We start from the raw sequence: 18,100 nt of genomic DNA, 5'->3' as shown, positions 1-18,100 counted from the left end.
TCTTAATGCAATTACAACAAATTTTAACACTACAACAGGCCTTTATTGTAATGTAAATAAAGTGCAAGTAAAAACCATCACATTGATAATTAAATCCGCTTCTAACATGCATCACAAAATCCTAAACATGAATTGTACTCATTACAAAAGAAAATTAAAATGAAAACAACGGCATAATCTTCTCATGCCATTATTTCCAAACAAGAAGAAAGAATAAAAGAAACACATCACAAAACATGAAGAAAACACAACGAAAACTTCATTTAACCAAAGTAAATCCACTAGATAAGTGCTTACAAAACCATAAGATAATGAATCATACAATACTTAACTTTTTATCTTGAAAGAAAGAAGAAAATCTCTCCCACAAAGTCTCCCGCCGATCCATGCAATGCTAGAACATCTCCTTACAAATTCTCTCAAAATCCCTTCTCCAATCTCTTCAAAAGGGTAGATCAAAAGGGTAGAAATCTACAGTAGAAATCTACATTTTTTACTCCTATTCTAAAATTCCTAAACTTTCTTCACACTTTTCCTAACATTCCTCTCACAAAAAAAATCTTTTTCTAACCTAAATTCGTTCTTTTAAAGTGTAGGGATGAAGTTTGAAGAGTAGACGAAGTTTGAAGAGTTGCCACAAGAATTCCTTCAAAAAGCATTCAAATACGTTGAATTTCAGCCCATAACCGTCAAAAGTCGATTCATATTCGTCCTAGGCGCCGTCGGCGGGCTCGAGGGCGCTGTCGGCGAGCTTTTTTGTCATTTTTCGGTCTTCTCAGGTAAATCTTGCCGTCGGCGCCCCTTTTGCGTCGGCGCGTTTTGGCGCCGTCGGCGGGCAGACTGCGTAGCTCCACCGTTTCGCTCCGTTTGGGTCCGTTTTAGCTCCGATTCGCCCCATTTCAGTTGCGTTGTGTTCCTAACAGATAGACCTACAAAATAAACATAAAACAACCTTTCTTTAAAGTGTAATATCATTCAAAAATATGCAAGAAGTGTAAAAGCAGAAGTGTAAAGGAGATTAAGCATCCAAAGACTTATCGAAAGGTGACGACAAAATATCATTTCTTGCTCGTTTTTGCTCCAAATTACACCGTTTTTGCACCTTTTTGCTCCAATGACCATAATTCATCATACCTGCAACAAAACATCAAAAATACCCTTATTTAAAGTGTAATATCATCAAAATCAGTATAAAATAGGTATGAAAATCTCAACATATTTTCCTTTAGTCAGACATCTCGTACCTTTCGCTCCTTTGAATTCCAGAAATAATTATTCCACATTGAGCATTCCCAGTTGATTTTCTTATGATCAATCGTGAAAACTAAACTTTGAATTCTTGATAACAAAACCTTAATCTTAGTCGAGAGTTTTTTCAAGTGATTTTGATCGCTTAAGATGTAATGAACTATAGAGACTTGCGTCTATAGGAGAATTAGTAACCAAGATAATATAAACTCTGCCTAGTCTTTGGACTATATAAGGGAATGATCTGTTGGAAATTTTGTTGACCAAATAAACATCATAAATTTCTTAGTTTGAATAATTAATATTATTATCGAGTGATATTCTCATCTTTCGAGATGAAACATTACTTGTAATATTGTGCTCAATTATTTAAATTATTGAATATATTAGAATTGTTTGGTTTCATTTTTCAAAATTAGAAATTCTATTTTTCAAAATTAAAATTATTTATATATTAAATTAAGTTATTTTCAAAAATAAAACCAACAGAGATGGACGTCCATTCAAAGAATCAACTGTATGTCGTATTGGTATTATATTGATGATGATTGGAATTGAGTAAAAGTGTAATTAACATTTGCCCAATATAGTCATAGAGATGAACTTGTTGAATAAGAAGTGGAAAATTACTAAGTTGATTAGGGGATTGTTTTATGATTACAATTGATAATACAAGCTTCATTAATGGCATCATCACTCACTTGCAAGAAAAAAAAATTCTAAAAGGGGTGTGAGTATCCTTGATGATATGTTCTTACATATGAGATGCATTGCTCATATATTAAATTTAATTGTTCAGGATGGGATCAAAGAGGTGGGTTATTCTATACATCATATAAGAGCTACTATTAGGTTTACAAGACAATCTTATGTCTGACTCCATCAGTTTAAAGAATGCATTGAAATAAAAAAAATTGAAATTAGTAGTATCATACTTGGATGTGCCTACAAGATGGGATTCAACAAGTTAATCTTGAATTCAACACTGAAATTTGAGAAAACCTTTGAGTGTTATGAAGTGATTGACTCTCAATTCAAATTGAACTTAAGAAGGATGATGTAAGTTTCAAAAATTCATGACCACTCCCCATGATAACTCTACATTTTGTTTTTATTTTGTTTTGAGAGAGCTTTGAAGGATCAAATTGTTAAAAAACATATTTAATTATAGATAAGACACAATCCAGAGATTTCGCTCTCATTTTGTGAGGATTTTTTGATATGGGGTCTGAGATTTTCTATAAGTACAAGCCGGTATGGTTAATTACCCCTCCCAATAACTGGAGAGTAATTTTAATTAAGGCTAGTTATTAAGGATTAATATTCAACACACAATAGCAACATAGTTGGGATTTTGAATTATAAAAGTCATCACTGAAGCTTAAAGCAAATGGTGGGGGAATGAAGTCAAAATCCGATCAAGATTTCATAATTTTGTCATCCCGGGTTGTTGTGGTCTCTGATCTACTTAGTCAAAGAAGGTAGTCGACCCAATCTGACAGAAAAATTTTTGTCAGCACTCATGAGTTGTGTCGTCCAATAAATTCTTATAGATTTGGGGTGAAAATTTATTTAAGCGGACAAATTTTAGTCGACATTAGCTAAAACAAGATATTATGCAAATCAACTATACCCTTATAATTCACAGCTCAAATGGTAGAAAATTGTTGGGGAACATATGGGTTACGGTCATGATTATAATATAATGATGTCATTTGGCCACAACCACTTAGTCAGAGTGCTTTGGTCATAACCACTATTGTGTGGTGTCATTTGGAGACAACTATGCTTGCAGAGGACTTGGTTCATATCATTACTAGCATGTGACTGCTTTGATAGTGAATATAAAGATACACTTAATATGACATTAACTCTCTGTGAACTGAAATCAATCAAAAATTTGTCATACTCGATAAACTATTGCAAAGAGTGGATAGGGTTTGCTTTAAGTCTGAAGCGATTAATTTTAACTTGAGTTTTAGTTTAATATTTTGAAAATCCCGATGTAAGAAATTGATCCCTTCGGTTGAAATCTTCAATCAACACAGTCATCATCAGGGTGGTGGACATTTAAAACATTTATATTTAAAGGGGGCATTTAATTTTATTTGTTTATACTTTTAGAGTATAATAAATCTTATCGACTTCTGCCCTTACAAGGAAGATGATCAAATTAGTTTGATGATTTGGACTTTTAAATTTTTTTTTTTGAGATTTGGACATTTATTAAGGCTTATCAGATTCATCAACTCCAGTCCTTAAGAGGAGTAGGATCAGATCGGTAGAGTGAAACTTACAATATTATCCTATAGATAAGGCAGCCCGATTAGCCCGCGCAACATTTTCAAACATAATATTTTAGAATTCAATATATTGGTTGAAGCACATTTAGGCGTTTAATTGCATATGTTTGAATCATTTCAGCCGTAGCACTTGATATATTAAGACAATTTATATGATTTAAACATGGATTTAAATAAAGATTGCTTTAAATGACATCCTCAAGACTTAAATTACATAAATTTGTCTCATTTGAAGATATATAAATTAATAGATATATATTCACTTTGACCTTTTGAAAAACACTTTATGCTTGCTAGCAAACACGTTGCGAATTCAATGACAAAACTTGACATATTAATTCTTCATTTCAACATTTAAAAATAATAATGTCTTAAATTTAACCTCAATGTATGATATTTAGTATTTAAGTTAAATTAAAGAAAAATTCAATTTAAGTTTAACCTCCCAATTTATTAAGTTTCATATTTAATTTAAGCTTAGCTCCTAATTTATACAATTTGATATTCAACTAAAATTTAGTCTCCCAATTTATGAAATTTAAGTCATTTAAAGCATTCAAACTTTTAAAATCTTTTGCAAGCCTTCATAATCCAATTTCAAATATATATTTTATTTTATTTTTACAAGTTTAAAAGCTTAAATAATTTAATTTTAGGCTATATTATAAGTTTATAAAGTCCACATCTTAAATATTTTTAAAGTCCAAATCCACTTCAAAATTCGGCAACCTCCAGACGTCATCCCTAGTTAGAGAGTTACATCGAGAAGCCTACTTGCCCAACTGTCTATAAGAGGCGCTGGTAAGTATTTTAAGACACTACGACCGAAAAAAATTTTCCAATCCACCGAGCTAAAAGAAGCAAGTGGGTTTTCACTTTCCCATATAATTCTCTAATTCTATCATCTCTCCTTTACCCTTTACACCTCTTGTTTTTATAATATATAATATATATTATATATTGTATTTAAAAATATTAGATTTTTATTTTTTTATTTTTTTTTTTTTTTTGTGTTTACCATAAGAAAAGAAGTTCTATCTTAGGATGGCTAGTGAGGCAATGAGGCATTTAAGAAAATTAATTGGTTTTCAGCTAAATGAATTTTGTAAACGAGTGCTCTAGATGAGAAAAGGTTCTGTTTTTCCAATCAAATTCTAGGGCTCTGTTCAAGCTTTCACGATCCCTACCATTTACAGTAATCTCACCATTAACTATTTTGAAATCGAAAAAGCTGAGATATATACCTCATCGCACGAGCAGAGAGGATATAAGAGCTCTGATTCCATTGTGTAATACCAGAAGGAGAATAAGGAGTTTCGGATCTCCAAACGCCGGCGATCCTGTCGTTGCCTTCCCGGTAAGCACCAGTCGCGTCTGTGTTGGAAGAGATCAGTTGATTTGTCAATTAACGAGACAAGTGAGAGCACTACAATAAGTTCTATGAGCCAATTTTACATGTTTTCAGCTTGTTGTATGTCACATCGAACATATTTTTTCACGAAAAATTGTTGAAGTTTTGTGTTTGCTTGAATTTGATAAATATTAGGGTTTTATTGATAGGATGAATTTGATTATATATTTTGCAATTATTCTTAATCCTTTATTTAAGTTAATCCTTAATAAGTATGAAGGTTCTGAGGGGGTTGTCATAGCACAATTAATATTATAATGATATGTTTTATGTCTATAAGATGAAGATTGTTGCTCAAAGTAGAGATGTTCACAACAATGAGAAAAGACAAAGTCTAACACTTGAAAATAGTGATGTATAAGATGGTGGGAGAAACTATATGATGATTGAAAAATTTAGACGACACAACTGTGAAAGGGAAGACTTTATAGCAAAACATATTTAAACAAAATATTTAGCTAAAAATTCTTAAACTAAGTAAGAGGATTTTGATATTTTGGTATGGTGGAATGTTAATGTACCAAGATTTTCAATTCCCTTTCAAATGGCTAGAGATGTTCTAGTAGTTTTAATATCTACATTAGCATTTGAGTCTGCATTCAGCACAAGTAGTGGTGTTCTTGATGCTTTTAGAAGTTCATTATCTCAAAAAAAATATGCAAGCTCTGGTTTGCAGTCAAGATTAGATAAGAGAAAAATTGACAAATGAGCCTATTAGTGTTGAGGTGAATATTAGTGAATAGATAAATACGGTGCATGTAACATGTTTGCTAAGATTTTTCTTTTATCATTTGTGTGTTAAGGTGAATATTAGTTCACAATATTTAAGTGTGTTAGAAGGTTCTTATTTCTTAAAGAAAATGTGACACATTTATCATTTTGGACATTTCTTGTTGGTAATAAATACTACTAAAACAAATTTGACTTTTGCATTTTTTTAACATCTTCTTTCTACTTCCTTTTTGTTCAGATTTGTTCTGGCTTATGTTTCGTTCTATATGAGGATCAAGATCAAATGTGTTTACATTTAAAAATTGCTTATAAATTGTAATACACCCATAATTGAATATTCTCATTTTTTTTCAAGCGATTGTGATGTATTTTTCATTGTTTCAGAGTTGTATTATATGATGAGTAATAAGTGTGATGGATGATATTGAAAAATGCTTTAAACGTTAAGTATTTTTTTTTGCAGTTTTTATATAAACTAAAAAGGGCGTAAGGGTTCTGATGAGGTATATGCTTGAGTCATTTAGATTTTATTATGTTTTTTCCTTCAATAACTTTATTTAAGTGCAGAGTTGTTGCCTTGCTAAAATACAAGGAAATGAACTTGTTGATGGACAACTTGGAGGCTAGACATTATAAACTATTTGATATTCTTTGGAGTTTGAACTATTTAGCTGAATCACTATATTCACTCTCTCGTTAAGAATCTTTATGGGTTTTAACTTTTGCTATAATATGGCTTACTGATTCAAGTCGTGAGGGTTGCTTTATTACTGGATTTCTTTCTTCAATAAAACTTGGCTTAATTTTTTTGGAGTAGGTTGTTTTTGGCAAGTTATGATGATTTCCATCGTCTCATGAAGCTCAACAATTCATCTAATTTTTTTGGTTTCTTTCCAGTCTTGTTTGTTTTATCTGGTTTCTTTGATATGCTTTCTGATTTCTATAAATCATAGCTCATTATGTTATGTGAGAAGTACAAATACCTGGACAGTTGGATGAACATATACTCTCTACCCTCTGGTCTTTTAAGTTTTTTTGCTAGTGTTTGTTTTCTACTCAGTTCAATGTGCCTTTGAATTAGTTATGTTGTTTGATACTATTATAATAATTGATTTGCTCTTGTCGAGTTGTAGTTTTGTTCTTAGATGTCTTCTTTTTCCTGACTTTTTGGAGGTGCCTTTTTAATTCGGTTGGTTATGCTTATTTCTGAGAAATTATAACGTCACGTCTTGATTCTGGAAAGTTTTTATTGATGCTCTGATGTCTGGATGGAGCTTCTATTTATGGTTTGATGGGTTCTGAGTTTTTATATCTTGATTTTTGATAGCCTGCTTTCATTTTTTTTTTCCTTTTGTATTTCTCATTTCATAATCTACATCTTCTTTGTAAGTGGATTCATGGTAAGCAACAATAAACATTGTTTATAAGTTTGTGCATCTAAAGGACCTATAAATCCTTTTTCCATATCAAGGCAAACTTGGATTTGATGTTGAAGCATATCAGAAAGCAATAAAACATGCAAACAATCGAGAGAAAAACCCTTGACGATTCATAAAGAGCATTAGTTATAGAATAAAATAGATGTTGGAGATCTCAAAATTAAGTGTAACTTGTATTATTAAAAATTTATAATTCTTATATGCTATTTATACATATTTTTTTATGATGTTCAATTTTGTACCGCTTTTTCTTTAAGTTGTAAACTATTTTTTAACAATTTAATTAGAATATGATTTTAGACATTTAAATCTATTAGTTTTACCTTTACAACTTGAGATTTTTGTAACCATATAATCACTATCAATTGAATCACTTGTTACTAGGTCGTTGTATTTGTATGTGTTTTTTAATTTTTATATATCAAATATATACATTTCAATTTATGTAAAACCAATCTATTTAAACCAAATTAACTTTCAATTTGGCTGGTTCGATTTTGTCAACATTTTAATTTATGTACTTCAATTTTAAAATCAATTTATCTGAACCAACCGAATGCACACCCCAATACATTAGCTTAAATTATCAAATTATTTTCACATATTTGAAATAAATAAATACATTAGTTATAGCTCCTCAGTTCACATTCTACATGCACACTCAAAACTATTTAAAAGTCTCTTATAAATCATCTTTAATAAATTACTCACATATATTTCAATATAATTATTATACTAAATTCTTTTTTTTTAATTTTTATCACCCCATCTAAAATAATCTTTAACATTCATTATCATCAACAAGCTTTATTCAATGCCTCAAAATTAGAAGGTTCAAATCAGAGCTACATGAAATACACACCAGTGCAAATAGTCAAAATAATCTATTGATTATTTCTAGGGCTGTCAAAAAAGCTCGTTGTTTGCGAACAGCTCGTGTTCGACTCGTTAATTAGCTCGTGTTCGGCTCTTTCGTTAAGTAAACGAGCTGAACACAAACAAATTTTTAAAGCTCGAATTATAAACGAGCCGAACACGAACTACTCTTTGGCATGAACAATTCTTTGTTCGCTCGTGTTCGCCTCATTGGAGCTCGAAATAAATAAATAAATATATATATATATATATATATATTTATATCTAAGTTAAAATCATAATATCTCAAGCGGTAATGTGGTTAGTCCTTTATTTTATATATATTTGGTCCAAGTTTAAATCCCACACTTTACATATATTTTTTTCAATTTAATTTTAACGAGCCAATTTCGAGCCGAACACGAATAAATCGAGCCGAACACGAACACACTGTTCACGAGCCAATTTTGAACACGAGCCGATTTTGAACACGAACTATTCTGAACAAGCCAAACACGAGCCAAGCCTGAGCTCGCTCAAACTCGGCTCGTTTACGGCCCTAATTATTTCTAAGATATATTAGATCTCAAACTACACAATATTTGATTTAAACCTTAAACTCTAAAAGGGCAGTGAAGGGTTACTTCTATATTAAAAGTAAGTGATTTAAAAACTACAAAAATCAACTTTCTAATAATAATAAAAAAATGTTACAATAATATATGAACAACAAGCATATCAGCATATCAAAGCCATTTCTAACATTTTCAAGTTATAAAATGATATTGAAAAGAAAATGAAATTAGTACATGAACTGGTGGGAGAAAATATATGAAGATTGAAAAATTGGGACGACATAAATTGTGAAAGGAAAGACTTTAAAGTAAAACATATATAAAAAAAGAAATATTTAGCTAAAAATTATGAAACTAAGAGCATTTTGATATTTTAACATGGCGGAATGTTAATGCATCAAATGGTTAGAGATGTTGTAGCAGTTTCAATATCTATAGTAGTAAAGTTTGTATGTTAGCTTTTAACTCTCGGCAACTCGTTCAATAGCTTCGACCCCAATACGTCCACTTCTTAGCAGGCTTTCCAGATGCGAAGCAACGCGTACCTGAACGAATACAGAGAATTACAGTAAGGCATCATTTAGAGGTCATAAAATCAAATAAAATGAAACAGCATAGTTTAAAATCGGCGAATAAACTAAAAGACATCAATCAACTTTGTCGTCGTCGTCATCATCATCATTGTTACACATTCATGCATCCAATGAGGTCAGTTACAAATGTTTGTTAATTCAACTTAAGGCCATGTTTTTTCGGGTTGTGATTTCTTTTAGGAAGATTTACAAGCCTACCACTCAATTACTATGAATTTACATATCTAACAACAATTTTACATACATGCCACCTTACCTACGGATTGAATAGGTTTAGCCTGTTTAGTGATTTTCTGGAGTGTGGTGAGTGTTTCCTCATGTATTTCCAGAAACCATCTCCATACCATTTGGAATTAGGTGTATCAATCCAGGAGATCACTCTTATAAAATGAAATATTAAGCATGGTGAACGCACAACTAATTTATGTCTTATTCATTATTTTTTATATTTTGATGATAAAATGTCCATTTTGACATAAAATCATATAATTTAAGCTGTCGGGTTTAAATAACACTTAATCATGCACCAAAAGTAAATGATCATCGTTAAAAATACAGTTGTGTTTGTGAAAGCTATTCCTAATCTGTATTGCCCTTTCGAGGAATTTAAGCTGTCGGACTTATATAATACTTTATGTAAACCAATCATGCCACAAAAGTACATAATCATATTTAAAAATATAGTTGTGATTGTGAAAGCTATTCCGAATACATATTGCACCTTTCCAGTGAAAGTTGTCTTATATTAACTTTATTCTTATATTAATGTTGAGAAAATTGGGGCGAAGAAAAAAACAGTAATGTCTTATATTAACTTTAGCATTTGGATGTGCTATTCTGCTAGTGCAACATTACCCCACAATATGTAATTACAACATTACCCCTGTACCAAACCGCGGGGCTTTGCCACCGCACCCCAACCCACGTAACTTCCCAATTTGGACAGATTCTTCCGCTCCGCTCTACTCCACTTCAATTCAGCGTCTGTCCCGATATGGTATATGCCAAATTCTTATTAAACATAAACGTGTAATCAAATAAAAGCCAACTGTTTGTCTCCATGAACACAAAATTTTCACAAAACTAGAAATGAAGACAACAATAAAAGAACGCATAGAATACCCATGTACAATTCTAATTAAAAAAATTCTAAAAACAAAATCAATGTACATTATAGTTATAAAAATAATCTTGTACTTCTTTTTAATATATTTAATCTACTTCATGACTGCATGAAATTCATAATAAATGTACTTCCATCACATTGGACTATACTTTCCCTCTTGAAAACCATGTACATGCCTGTGTTGAGGTCTTCTTTGACAAGATAAGGGTTGCCCTTTGCAATTCATATCTACTACCATGGAAATTTATTACAACTGATTATGCATCATAATTTTCTCCTATTTTTGAATTTTCCAAGTAATAAATTCTAAAACCCCTGCCTGCTTTATCTACTTCATTGATTGTGTAGATCAGCTTTCACAACTAAAGTGATTAAATTCTCTCTTTACCAAAATGGCAATATGACTTTTATTATTATTATTATTATTGTTGTTGTTGTAGTAGTAGTAGTAGTAGTAGTTGTTGTTATTGTTGTTGTAGAAGTAGTAGTAGTAGTAGTTGTTGTTGTTATTGTTGGGACCACTATCTAATCAAGCATAATTTAGGAGTAAGGCACTCATCTCCAAGCAATTCAAAGAAACTGAACAGGCTACAAAGCTATGGCTTTAAATTTAATTTAAGAACAAAATGAATCCCAAATAATGTGAAGTTATAACTGAAATTGCAATGAAGATTCCAACAACACCAAGAACGATCAAACACAATCATGTTCAGGTATTAAATCAATAAATCAGACCTTAATAATTGATCCAAGGAAACAACCTTTTCCTTATAGCGTGGATAGGTTGCACCCATGAGAGCCTAGGGATGGATGGCAGAAGGTCAACGACTCAACAAGCACCATCTCTTCTCAAGCATATATATAGTGCCTTTCAATCGATATATAATGCAATTATTTTTGCAGAGTTCCTCTAATTAGATTTTAAGATCTTAAAATTACAACAAACTTCCACGAGCCTTTATTTCAAAGCATATCTGGGCTCCCAAGAAAAATTTACAGAAAATACGGAATCTTATTGTCCCTGTTTACGACAATCTTGCATTTCCATGAAACTTCTCAATTTTTTTTCTCTTCGATCTGAACGACACATTTTTTATGTGTCAGCTCTATTGAATTTGTGGTTTTAAACTTACAATGCGGTGCACTTTGTCACCACTCAAATCCATTGCAAGTGACAGGTTTCATACCCCCCAAATCAAACCAGTGATGCTGTTCACTAGTAGACTGCCAACTTAGACATACCAAAAGGCCACTTGGAGAATAGATCATCTTGTCATTTTCTCAACATGAAAGGGCATGATTTGATGTGTTCATTGTAGATAAGAATAGAAAATATTTCAATATAATATTGAATAAATACCTCATTCAAAATGTGTTGAGTATCCTCAATTCTCCTCATTTTTAAAATTCAAAACTCCAAAAAAAGAATGCTAAAGGTCTATCCATCAATATCTGTTTTTAATAAGTCATTCAAGAATTTAAATCCACCCTACACTAACATTTTGGAGTCCTATATTTCCCCCACTTTCAAGAAGAGTGGTTAATTTTACCCAATCCACTCATCTCTAAGCCTTTAGCCCGCCCTTTAAAGTTATTGCTATTTGACGTGTGGATTACTTACCACATGCTTACCTGTGGTGGAAGGGCTGAACCGGCTGGTTCAGCCAAAGAAACTGGGGCCAGCTGATCAGTCCAGACTTGCTGCCCAAAGGAGAGGGCCTCCATTTCCTATTCTACTTGCCGCCCAAAGTGGCCTCTCCTTCCTATTCTATCATCAACTATATATTTGTTGTTTGCTTGCTTAGGGTTAGTTTTGGTTAACTATGATTTCAGATTTCTGACTTTGGTACGTTTCTCCATTCCTATTATCTAAAGTGGGGATTATCTCTGGTTGTTCCCCTCTTCCTACTGCCTCCCAAGTCCACCTCCATCTCCCCTGCTTGCAGCCACCTTCCCGCCAGCGTCCTCCAACCCTCCCAAGCCTGTCGTAACTTACTCCAACCCCTTCTATATTAGGATGCAATTCTCCCCAACCCTTTCAGATCTATCGTACTTCCCTCCAGCCCCATTCCAGACTTGCTCCAACCCTTCCCAAACCCTCCAGACCCTGCCACAACTCCCTCTAACCTTCCAACTACTGCAGAACCCTTCTCCAACCCTCCAACTGCTGTCGTATCACCCCAAGCAGTCCACACTTCTGCTGAACAGATGGTGTCCATCCCTGCCGCTCTCACCTTAGAGGGTCGTTTGTCTGTTTTGTGTTCTTTTATTCTTATTTTAAAGAGCCATAATTGTAAACTTTGAATTTAAGTAAGACAAATTCATTTGTATTGTGGTTTGGGTTAACTTCGATATCATGACTATCACAGTCGTCCATTGTTGCCAATAGACTCAAGGTTCTCTAGTCCAACTCTCCACACCTTCCCATATAAGAGAGCAATTTTCATTCATATCTTATCATCATCAATAATATGGTATCCAGTTTACCTACCTTTGCTCAAGAGAAATACTAGCACAACCGCCTCTAATCGTTCATCAAATTCTAGTTGGTCAATCCAGCCAATCAATTAAAGAGGATCTCTCAACTGCCTCTATTCATGTATCGACTCCATATCATCCAATTCACCCCTCTCTAGTTGCCAACTGACTCAAGGTCGTCTAGTTCACCTTCTCTATGTGGACTATCTCAATCGTCCTCAATCAACCATCTATTTAAGGTCATTCAATTCCATCTTAGAGGAACTAAATTGATCACCTTTAATTGCTATGACAACCAAGCTACGTCATCATGCTCTAGCCTGAAACTTGTGTTATATCTAATTTTAGAAGAACTAACCTGACTCCTCCAAATCCCTTGCAAAACCTTCAAGTCTCGTTAAGTAGAGCCATCTCCACATTCTCCACATTTAAAAGGAAGAATAACATGATTGCATAATTCGTCTCTACAACTTTCCTATGTCATCTCACTCACCACTATTTTAGGACTAGCCATGTTGAATACCCTTCACTGTCATATGTCATGCCAACTCCACCTCCAAGAAAAGAACCATCTCGACCAACCAACATGTCGCCACATCATCACCTTACAGTTGTCATTTATAGCTCTAGGAAAGGATTGATCTAGTCTTCTCTAGATGTCTTTACAAAATTCTTTTGTCACATCACACACTGCCATCAGAAGACATCCCATCTCCAAGTGTCTCCACTCTCGACCATCCTTGGATGAACCTATCAATGCTCTCTTGCTCGTTGCCTTCAAGTAATGTTGTGACCACCTTTAGAGAAGAATCAACCTTACCAACTTCAAAAACTAAACAAAATCTTCCTGCATCTAATCACTACCTTCAATTCCCGTCATCTCCAACTCAAAAAAAGAACTGGCCTAGTCATCTTTAATGGCATCCATGCATTTTTTTGTCACGTTATCATTAACTTCAAGTTGTCTAACCTCCACCTTTATTAGAGGACTAATGCAACCATCTTCAAAAACCTTTATACCTTTGTAGTGCCATCTCATTTGTCGCCTCAAGTTCACTGCCTTCACCTTTAGAAGAGAGCTACTATGATCACCTTTATTTATCCTGAAAGCTTTATTGTATTATGATTATCACAATAATTGTAACAACCATCCTTTATCTTCCTTTTATTAAATCCGTCTTTGAGTTTAAGGAAAAGCAAAACTTTGTAGCTCACATACAGTGCTAATGGAAGTTATTTAAATTGGGCATCTCCCTTCAATTTTTCTTTCTGAATTTTTAAGTTTATTCTGTACTCAATTAACTTTATACTTATACTTGTGTGTGGAATGTTACAAAGCTATAAACGGATCAAATCTCTCTTCACCAACTCAAATTTCAACATGCAACAGTTTGCGGCGTCTATAGAATATTATACCTCCTCGCCAACAAACAATCAAGATGAAGATGGCAACGTCTGCTATCTTCCAACTCAAACTCCAAAAAAGGAAAATGATCCACCTCAATTACATCATAAAAACAAGTCATAAAACCACGAGGAGCAGGTCAAGATAAATGGCACACCAAGCCACAAACTCAAAAGGATACATATAACAATATTTTAGGCACGATTGTGGTTGTGTAACACACTACCACTATCATCAGTAAATTTGTTAAGTATTGCCATGAAGTCATACTGCAAATGTTACATCCTTCACTGACATCATGTCACTTACCTTCTAACCCAAGTCACATGTCTCCTGCTGATCTATGCTAAAATTCTTCTATAAAAATGTATCATCAAGGCCTACACGATAAGCTTACCCAAGCCAAAATTGTCTTCTTTAAGGTTTAGTTCTTTTCCAAAACGTTTTATAGCTTCTGACACCAACATGTTTGGAAATGCCTTTAAAATTTCATTTAGCATATACTTCTAAACTCAGAGCTATCATAACATATTGTACCATAAAACAAACAATGTATAAGACTTAGTGCTCGTTTGGTGTAGCAGAACAACTGCAGGGAGTTTTCAAAATGCTGACATTAGTATTTGCTTGCTCCATCTTCATTGCATTGCGGGATAAGCTGGTTTCCTTTTGTATTACACGCCGCTCGCGAGTTCGACCTCGTGTCCCGCATTCAGAAAAAAATGTTTATGGCTTTGCCCTCCCCGCGTCTGGTGTTATTCGCGGTCTTATTCGCGCCTTTTGCCAGTCGTTGAATAACGGTATTTTGCGGTGATATTTGCGGTAGTATTCAAGTGTTATTGCAGTGTTATTCGCGATATTATTCACGCCTTTTGTCAGTCGTTGATTTGCGGTGTTATTTGCAGCAGTATTCTAGCATTATTGCAGTGTTATTCGTAGGATATTCGTGCCTTTTGTAGACGTTGATTCGTTGTGTTTTGCGGTGTTATTTATGGTAGTATTCAGATGCTATTGCGGTGTTATTCACATAGTTTTTTAGTGTTATCGGTGAGTTACGCAACATTATTCGAACATTTTGCCTGAGTCGATGTTACTCGAGTTGTTTTCCGATAGTATTTAAGTGTTATTGCTGTGTTATTACCTAGATTTTTTTGTGTTATTGGTGAGTTACGCGGTGTTATTCGCACCTTTTGCCAGAGCCGGTGTTACTCGACTTGTTTAGCGGTAGTATTAATGGAAAATTAATTTTATACTAAAAATGATTACTTTTAATCAAAAAAATACATACGTTCATTGTTTCTTATTTTGATAATTATGCAAATAAATTTTTTAGAAGATTTGCATGCATGGCACTCAATTTTTATATATTTACATATCTAACACCTAAATTTTAATTCTTACATACCTACCACCTTACCACCTTATTTATGCATGCTAAGGTGCATGCTAAGGTATATATATTTTTTTTAAATAAAATGATGATATAAGTTTTAAAACTTAGTAATCAAACAGATAATTTAATTTACTATATATTATTTATCCAGGATAATAAATTAATGTAATTTACCATATAGTATTTATCAAGGATACTATTTCAGGTGAGTAAATTTCTTTTATTGGTAAACTAATAACTTTTTCGTTTAAAAAAATAAACAACTACAAAGATTTCTCATAAAAAAATAACAGACTTATTAAAGCAATTGAAACAATATCATGTCAAAATTAAAAAATTATGATTGCACTAAAAAATTAATAATAAATATTAGCAGATTTATTATATCTATGACAGTTCTGTCGTAAACAGCATTGTTGCACAGGGGCAGAATGATCATTTATTCAGAAATTACTACAAATCAGGTGTTTTCCAAACGCACAAACCAAACAGATAGTCAACATATCTGAATCAGCTTCTGATCAGCACAAACCAAACAGGCATATCCGAATCAACTATTGATCAGCAGCTTATCCAGATCAGCTGTTGATTAGCAGCTTGTCAATAATCTGCAGCTGCCCCAAACAGACCCTTAACTTGCAACCTTGCTTGTGTCTAATTAGTCTCTTTCAATATATATGATGCAACAAAATCACACCTTAATGTTTGCCACCTCCATATTTGTGCCACACACTCAATCGCAACCTCCTATAGCCATGCCCATAACATTGTTAGAGCTACAATGATCTCCATCAGACATGTGTTGCAATTTCACTTCTGTCATAGCTCTCCTTTAAGACAAACTGCAATTATGCTTGTGTTATAATAATCCTAAGGACCTAAGCCACAAATGTCATCTTCAAACCTATAATGTAGAATAGTTTACATTCAAGTAGTCATCATCAAGATCTACACTTAAAATAGCACTGGCATCATAGTTATCACCGCCTCAAAACCTACATCACAACCTTAACTGCATACCAGCTAACTTCATCAAGATAAAATGACGGGCCAACATTTGTGCTGTAATCATCATTGCCCCTAGAACTACAACACAATCATCTCTTTCAAATCAACAACATGATCTAGCTGGCTGCAAGAGCTATAGAGTTAATATGTTAAGAGTAGCAATCGTCGCACCACTAAAATTGTGTCGCAATCTCTTTTGTTGTGGTTGTCACTTCTAAATATGCCCCGGAAACCCATTTGCACCACCACAGCCATCTACGTGAAAAGATTTCTTAATTCATATTTCCACCTTGAAAATCAATCCTTAGAGACCAACCATCGATCTCCTAGTTGTTAGTTGTTTGCTTCCAAGCTCCCCTCCGCTAGTTGTTGCTTCTGAATCATCCCATGAATTCTGCCTCAACTGATAGCCCACCCAAGCCTATGCCAACTACTTTTTTACCCTTAAAAAATAAACAAATGTTCCCCTCATTATCACTCAGACAACTCCTTTCTTCCCTTATTTAATCCATTATTCTGAATCAATTCCCCTCATATATCAGTCAGACAACTCCTTTCTTCCCTTATTTAATCCATTACCGCCTCATTGATCAATGTAATCATAAATGCCACCAACGAATATTGTGGGTTTTTATATCAATTAATTGCATAGTTATATTATAGTCGTTGATTTTTAATATTTATGTTAGAAGCTCTCCACAGCTTGTATAAATATTGGGCAAATGTTAAAAGAAAACTTAAACAATTCTCTCTAAATCTTTTTAGAGCATCAAAGATTTTAGGCTTCTTTGTAAGCACTTTCATATGTTGTAGCCTTCATCGATGCAATGCCTAGAAATTGTAAGTCTTCACTATTACAACTTACTTTCGTTCAAAGCATTCATCACTGCAACCTTATTTTTATTCTTCTCATAACCATTTACTACTACAATTATCCCTTCTTTTGTATTACAATAATACCCATTTTCCCTTAGTCATTGAATAATTTGGAAATGAGAATGGAAACAAAACTTGATGGGAGAATTACAAAACATTCAATCAAAAAATTGCCTCGAGTAACCACAATTGATCCACACCTATTTGAAAGAAAAAGAAAAAACGAGTCATTTACTCAGTGTCAACCCCACACTCAAAACTTAAGATGAATAGGAACCAATGGTCGTGTCCTAATTATGGAACTTTATGATTACAATGGTACAATGTCCCTTCATTTCACAAAAAAAATTTGAGAACAATGAATCAAACATATTAAAAAATTCACAAAGCAACACAAATCTATGAGTTCAAAACAAAAATCTCAGCAACAAAACAAGGAAGATTTGTCATAGAACACTCCAATGTACTTCAAGGCTTTAGCTGAGAGAATTTTTTATTTTATTTTATTTAAGGCATTGGCTAAGATATTTGTTATTTTGACCCCCAATTATTGAACTAAGGTAAAAGGGCATTTTTGTAATGTGGTACCGCTCATCTACCACATCTCACCTACCGTTCACCTACCGCTCACCTACCTCCCACCAACCACTCTCTTGCT

At 33.3% G+C, this 18,100-nt stretch overlaps 1 protein-coding gene across 1 annotated transcript in view; it reads right to left on the bottom strand.

The window, feature by feature from the left end:
* Window positions 1-8,812: 8,812 nt before the first annotated feature.
* LOC110017977 (proline--tRNA ligase, cytoplasmic-like) overlaps window positions 8,813-18,100 on the bottom strand; it is a 62,698-nt gene continuing 53,410 nt past the window's right edge. Inside the window, 1 exon segment of the mRNA XM_020715173.1 lies at window positions 8,813-9,108. Within this exon segment, the coding sequence (XP_020570832.1) occupies window positions 9,025-9,108 (84 nt within the window). The 3' untranslated portion in view covers window positions 8,813-9,024.

This window comes from Phalaenopsis equestris, unplaced genomic scaffold (genome assembly GCF_001263595.1).
Source record: "Phalaenopsis equestris unplaced genomic scaffold, ASM126359v1 Scaffold000002, whole genome shotgun sequence".
Classification (NCBI taxonomy): Eukaryota; Viridiplantae; Streptophyta; class Magnoliopsida; order Asparagales; family Orchidaceae; genus Phalaenopsis; species Phalaenopsis equestris.
Note: the sequence above shows the minus strand (reverse complement) of the source record. Positions and strands in the feature narration are given on the sequence as shown.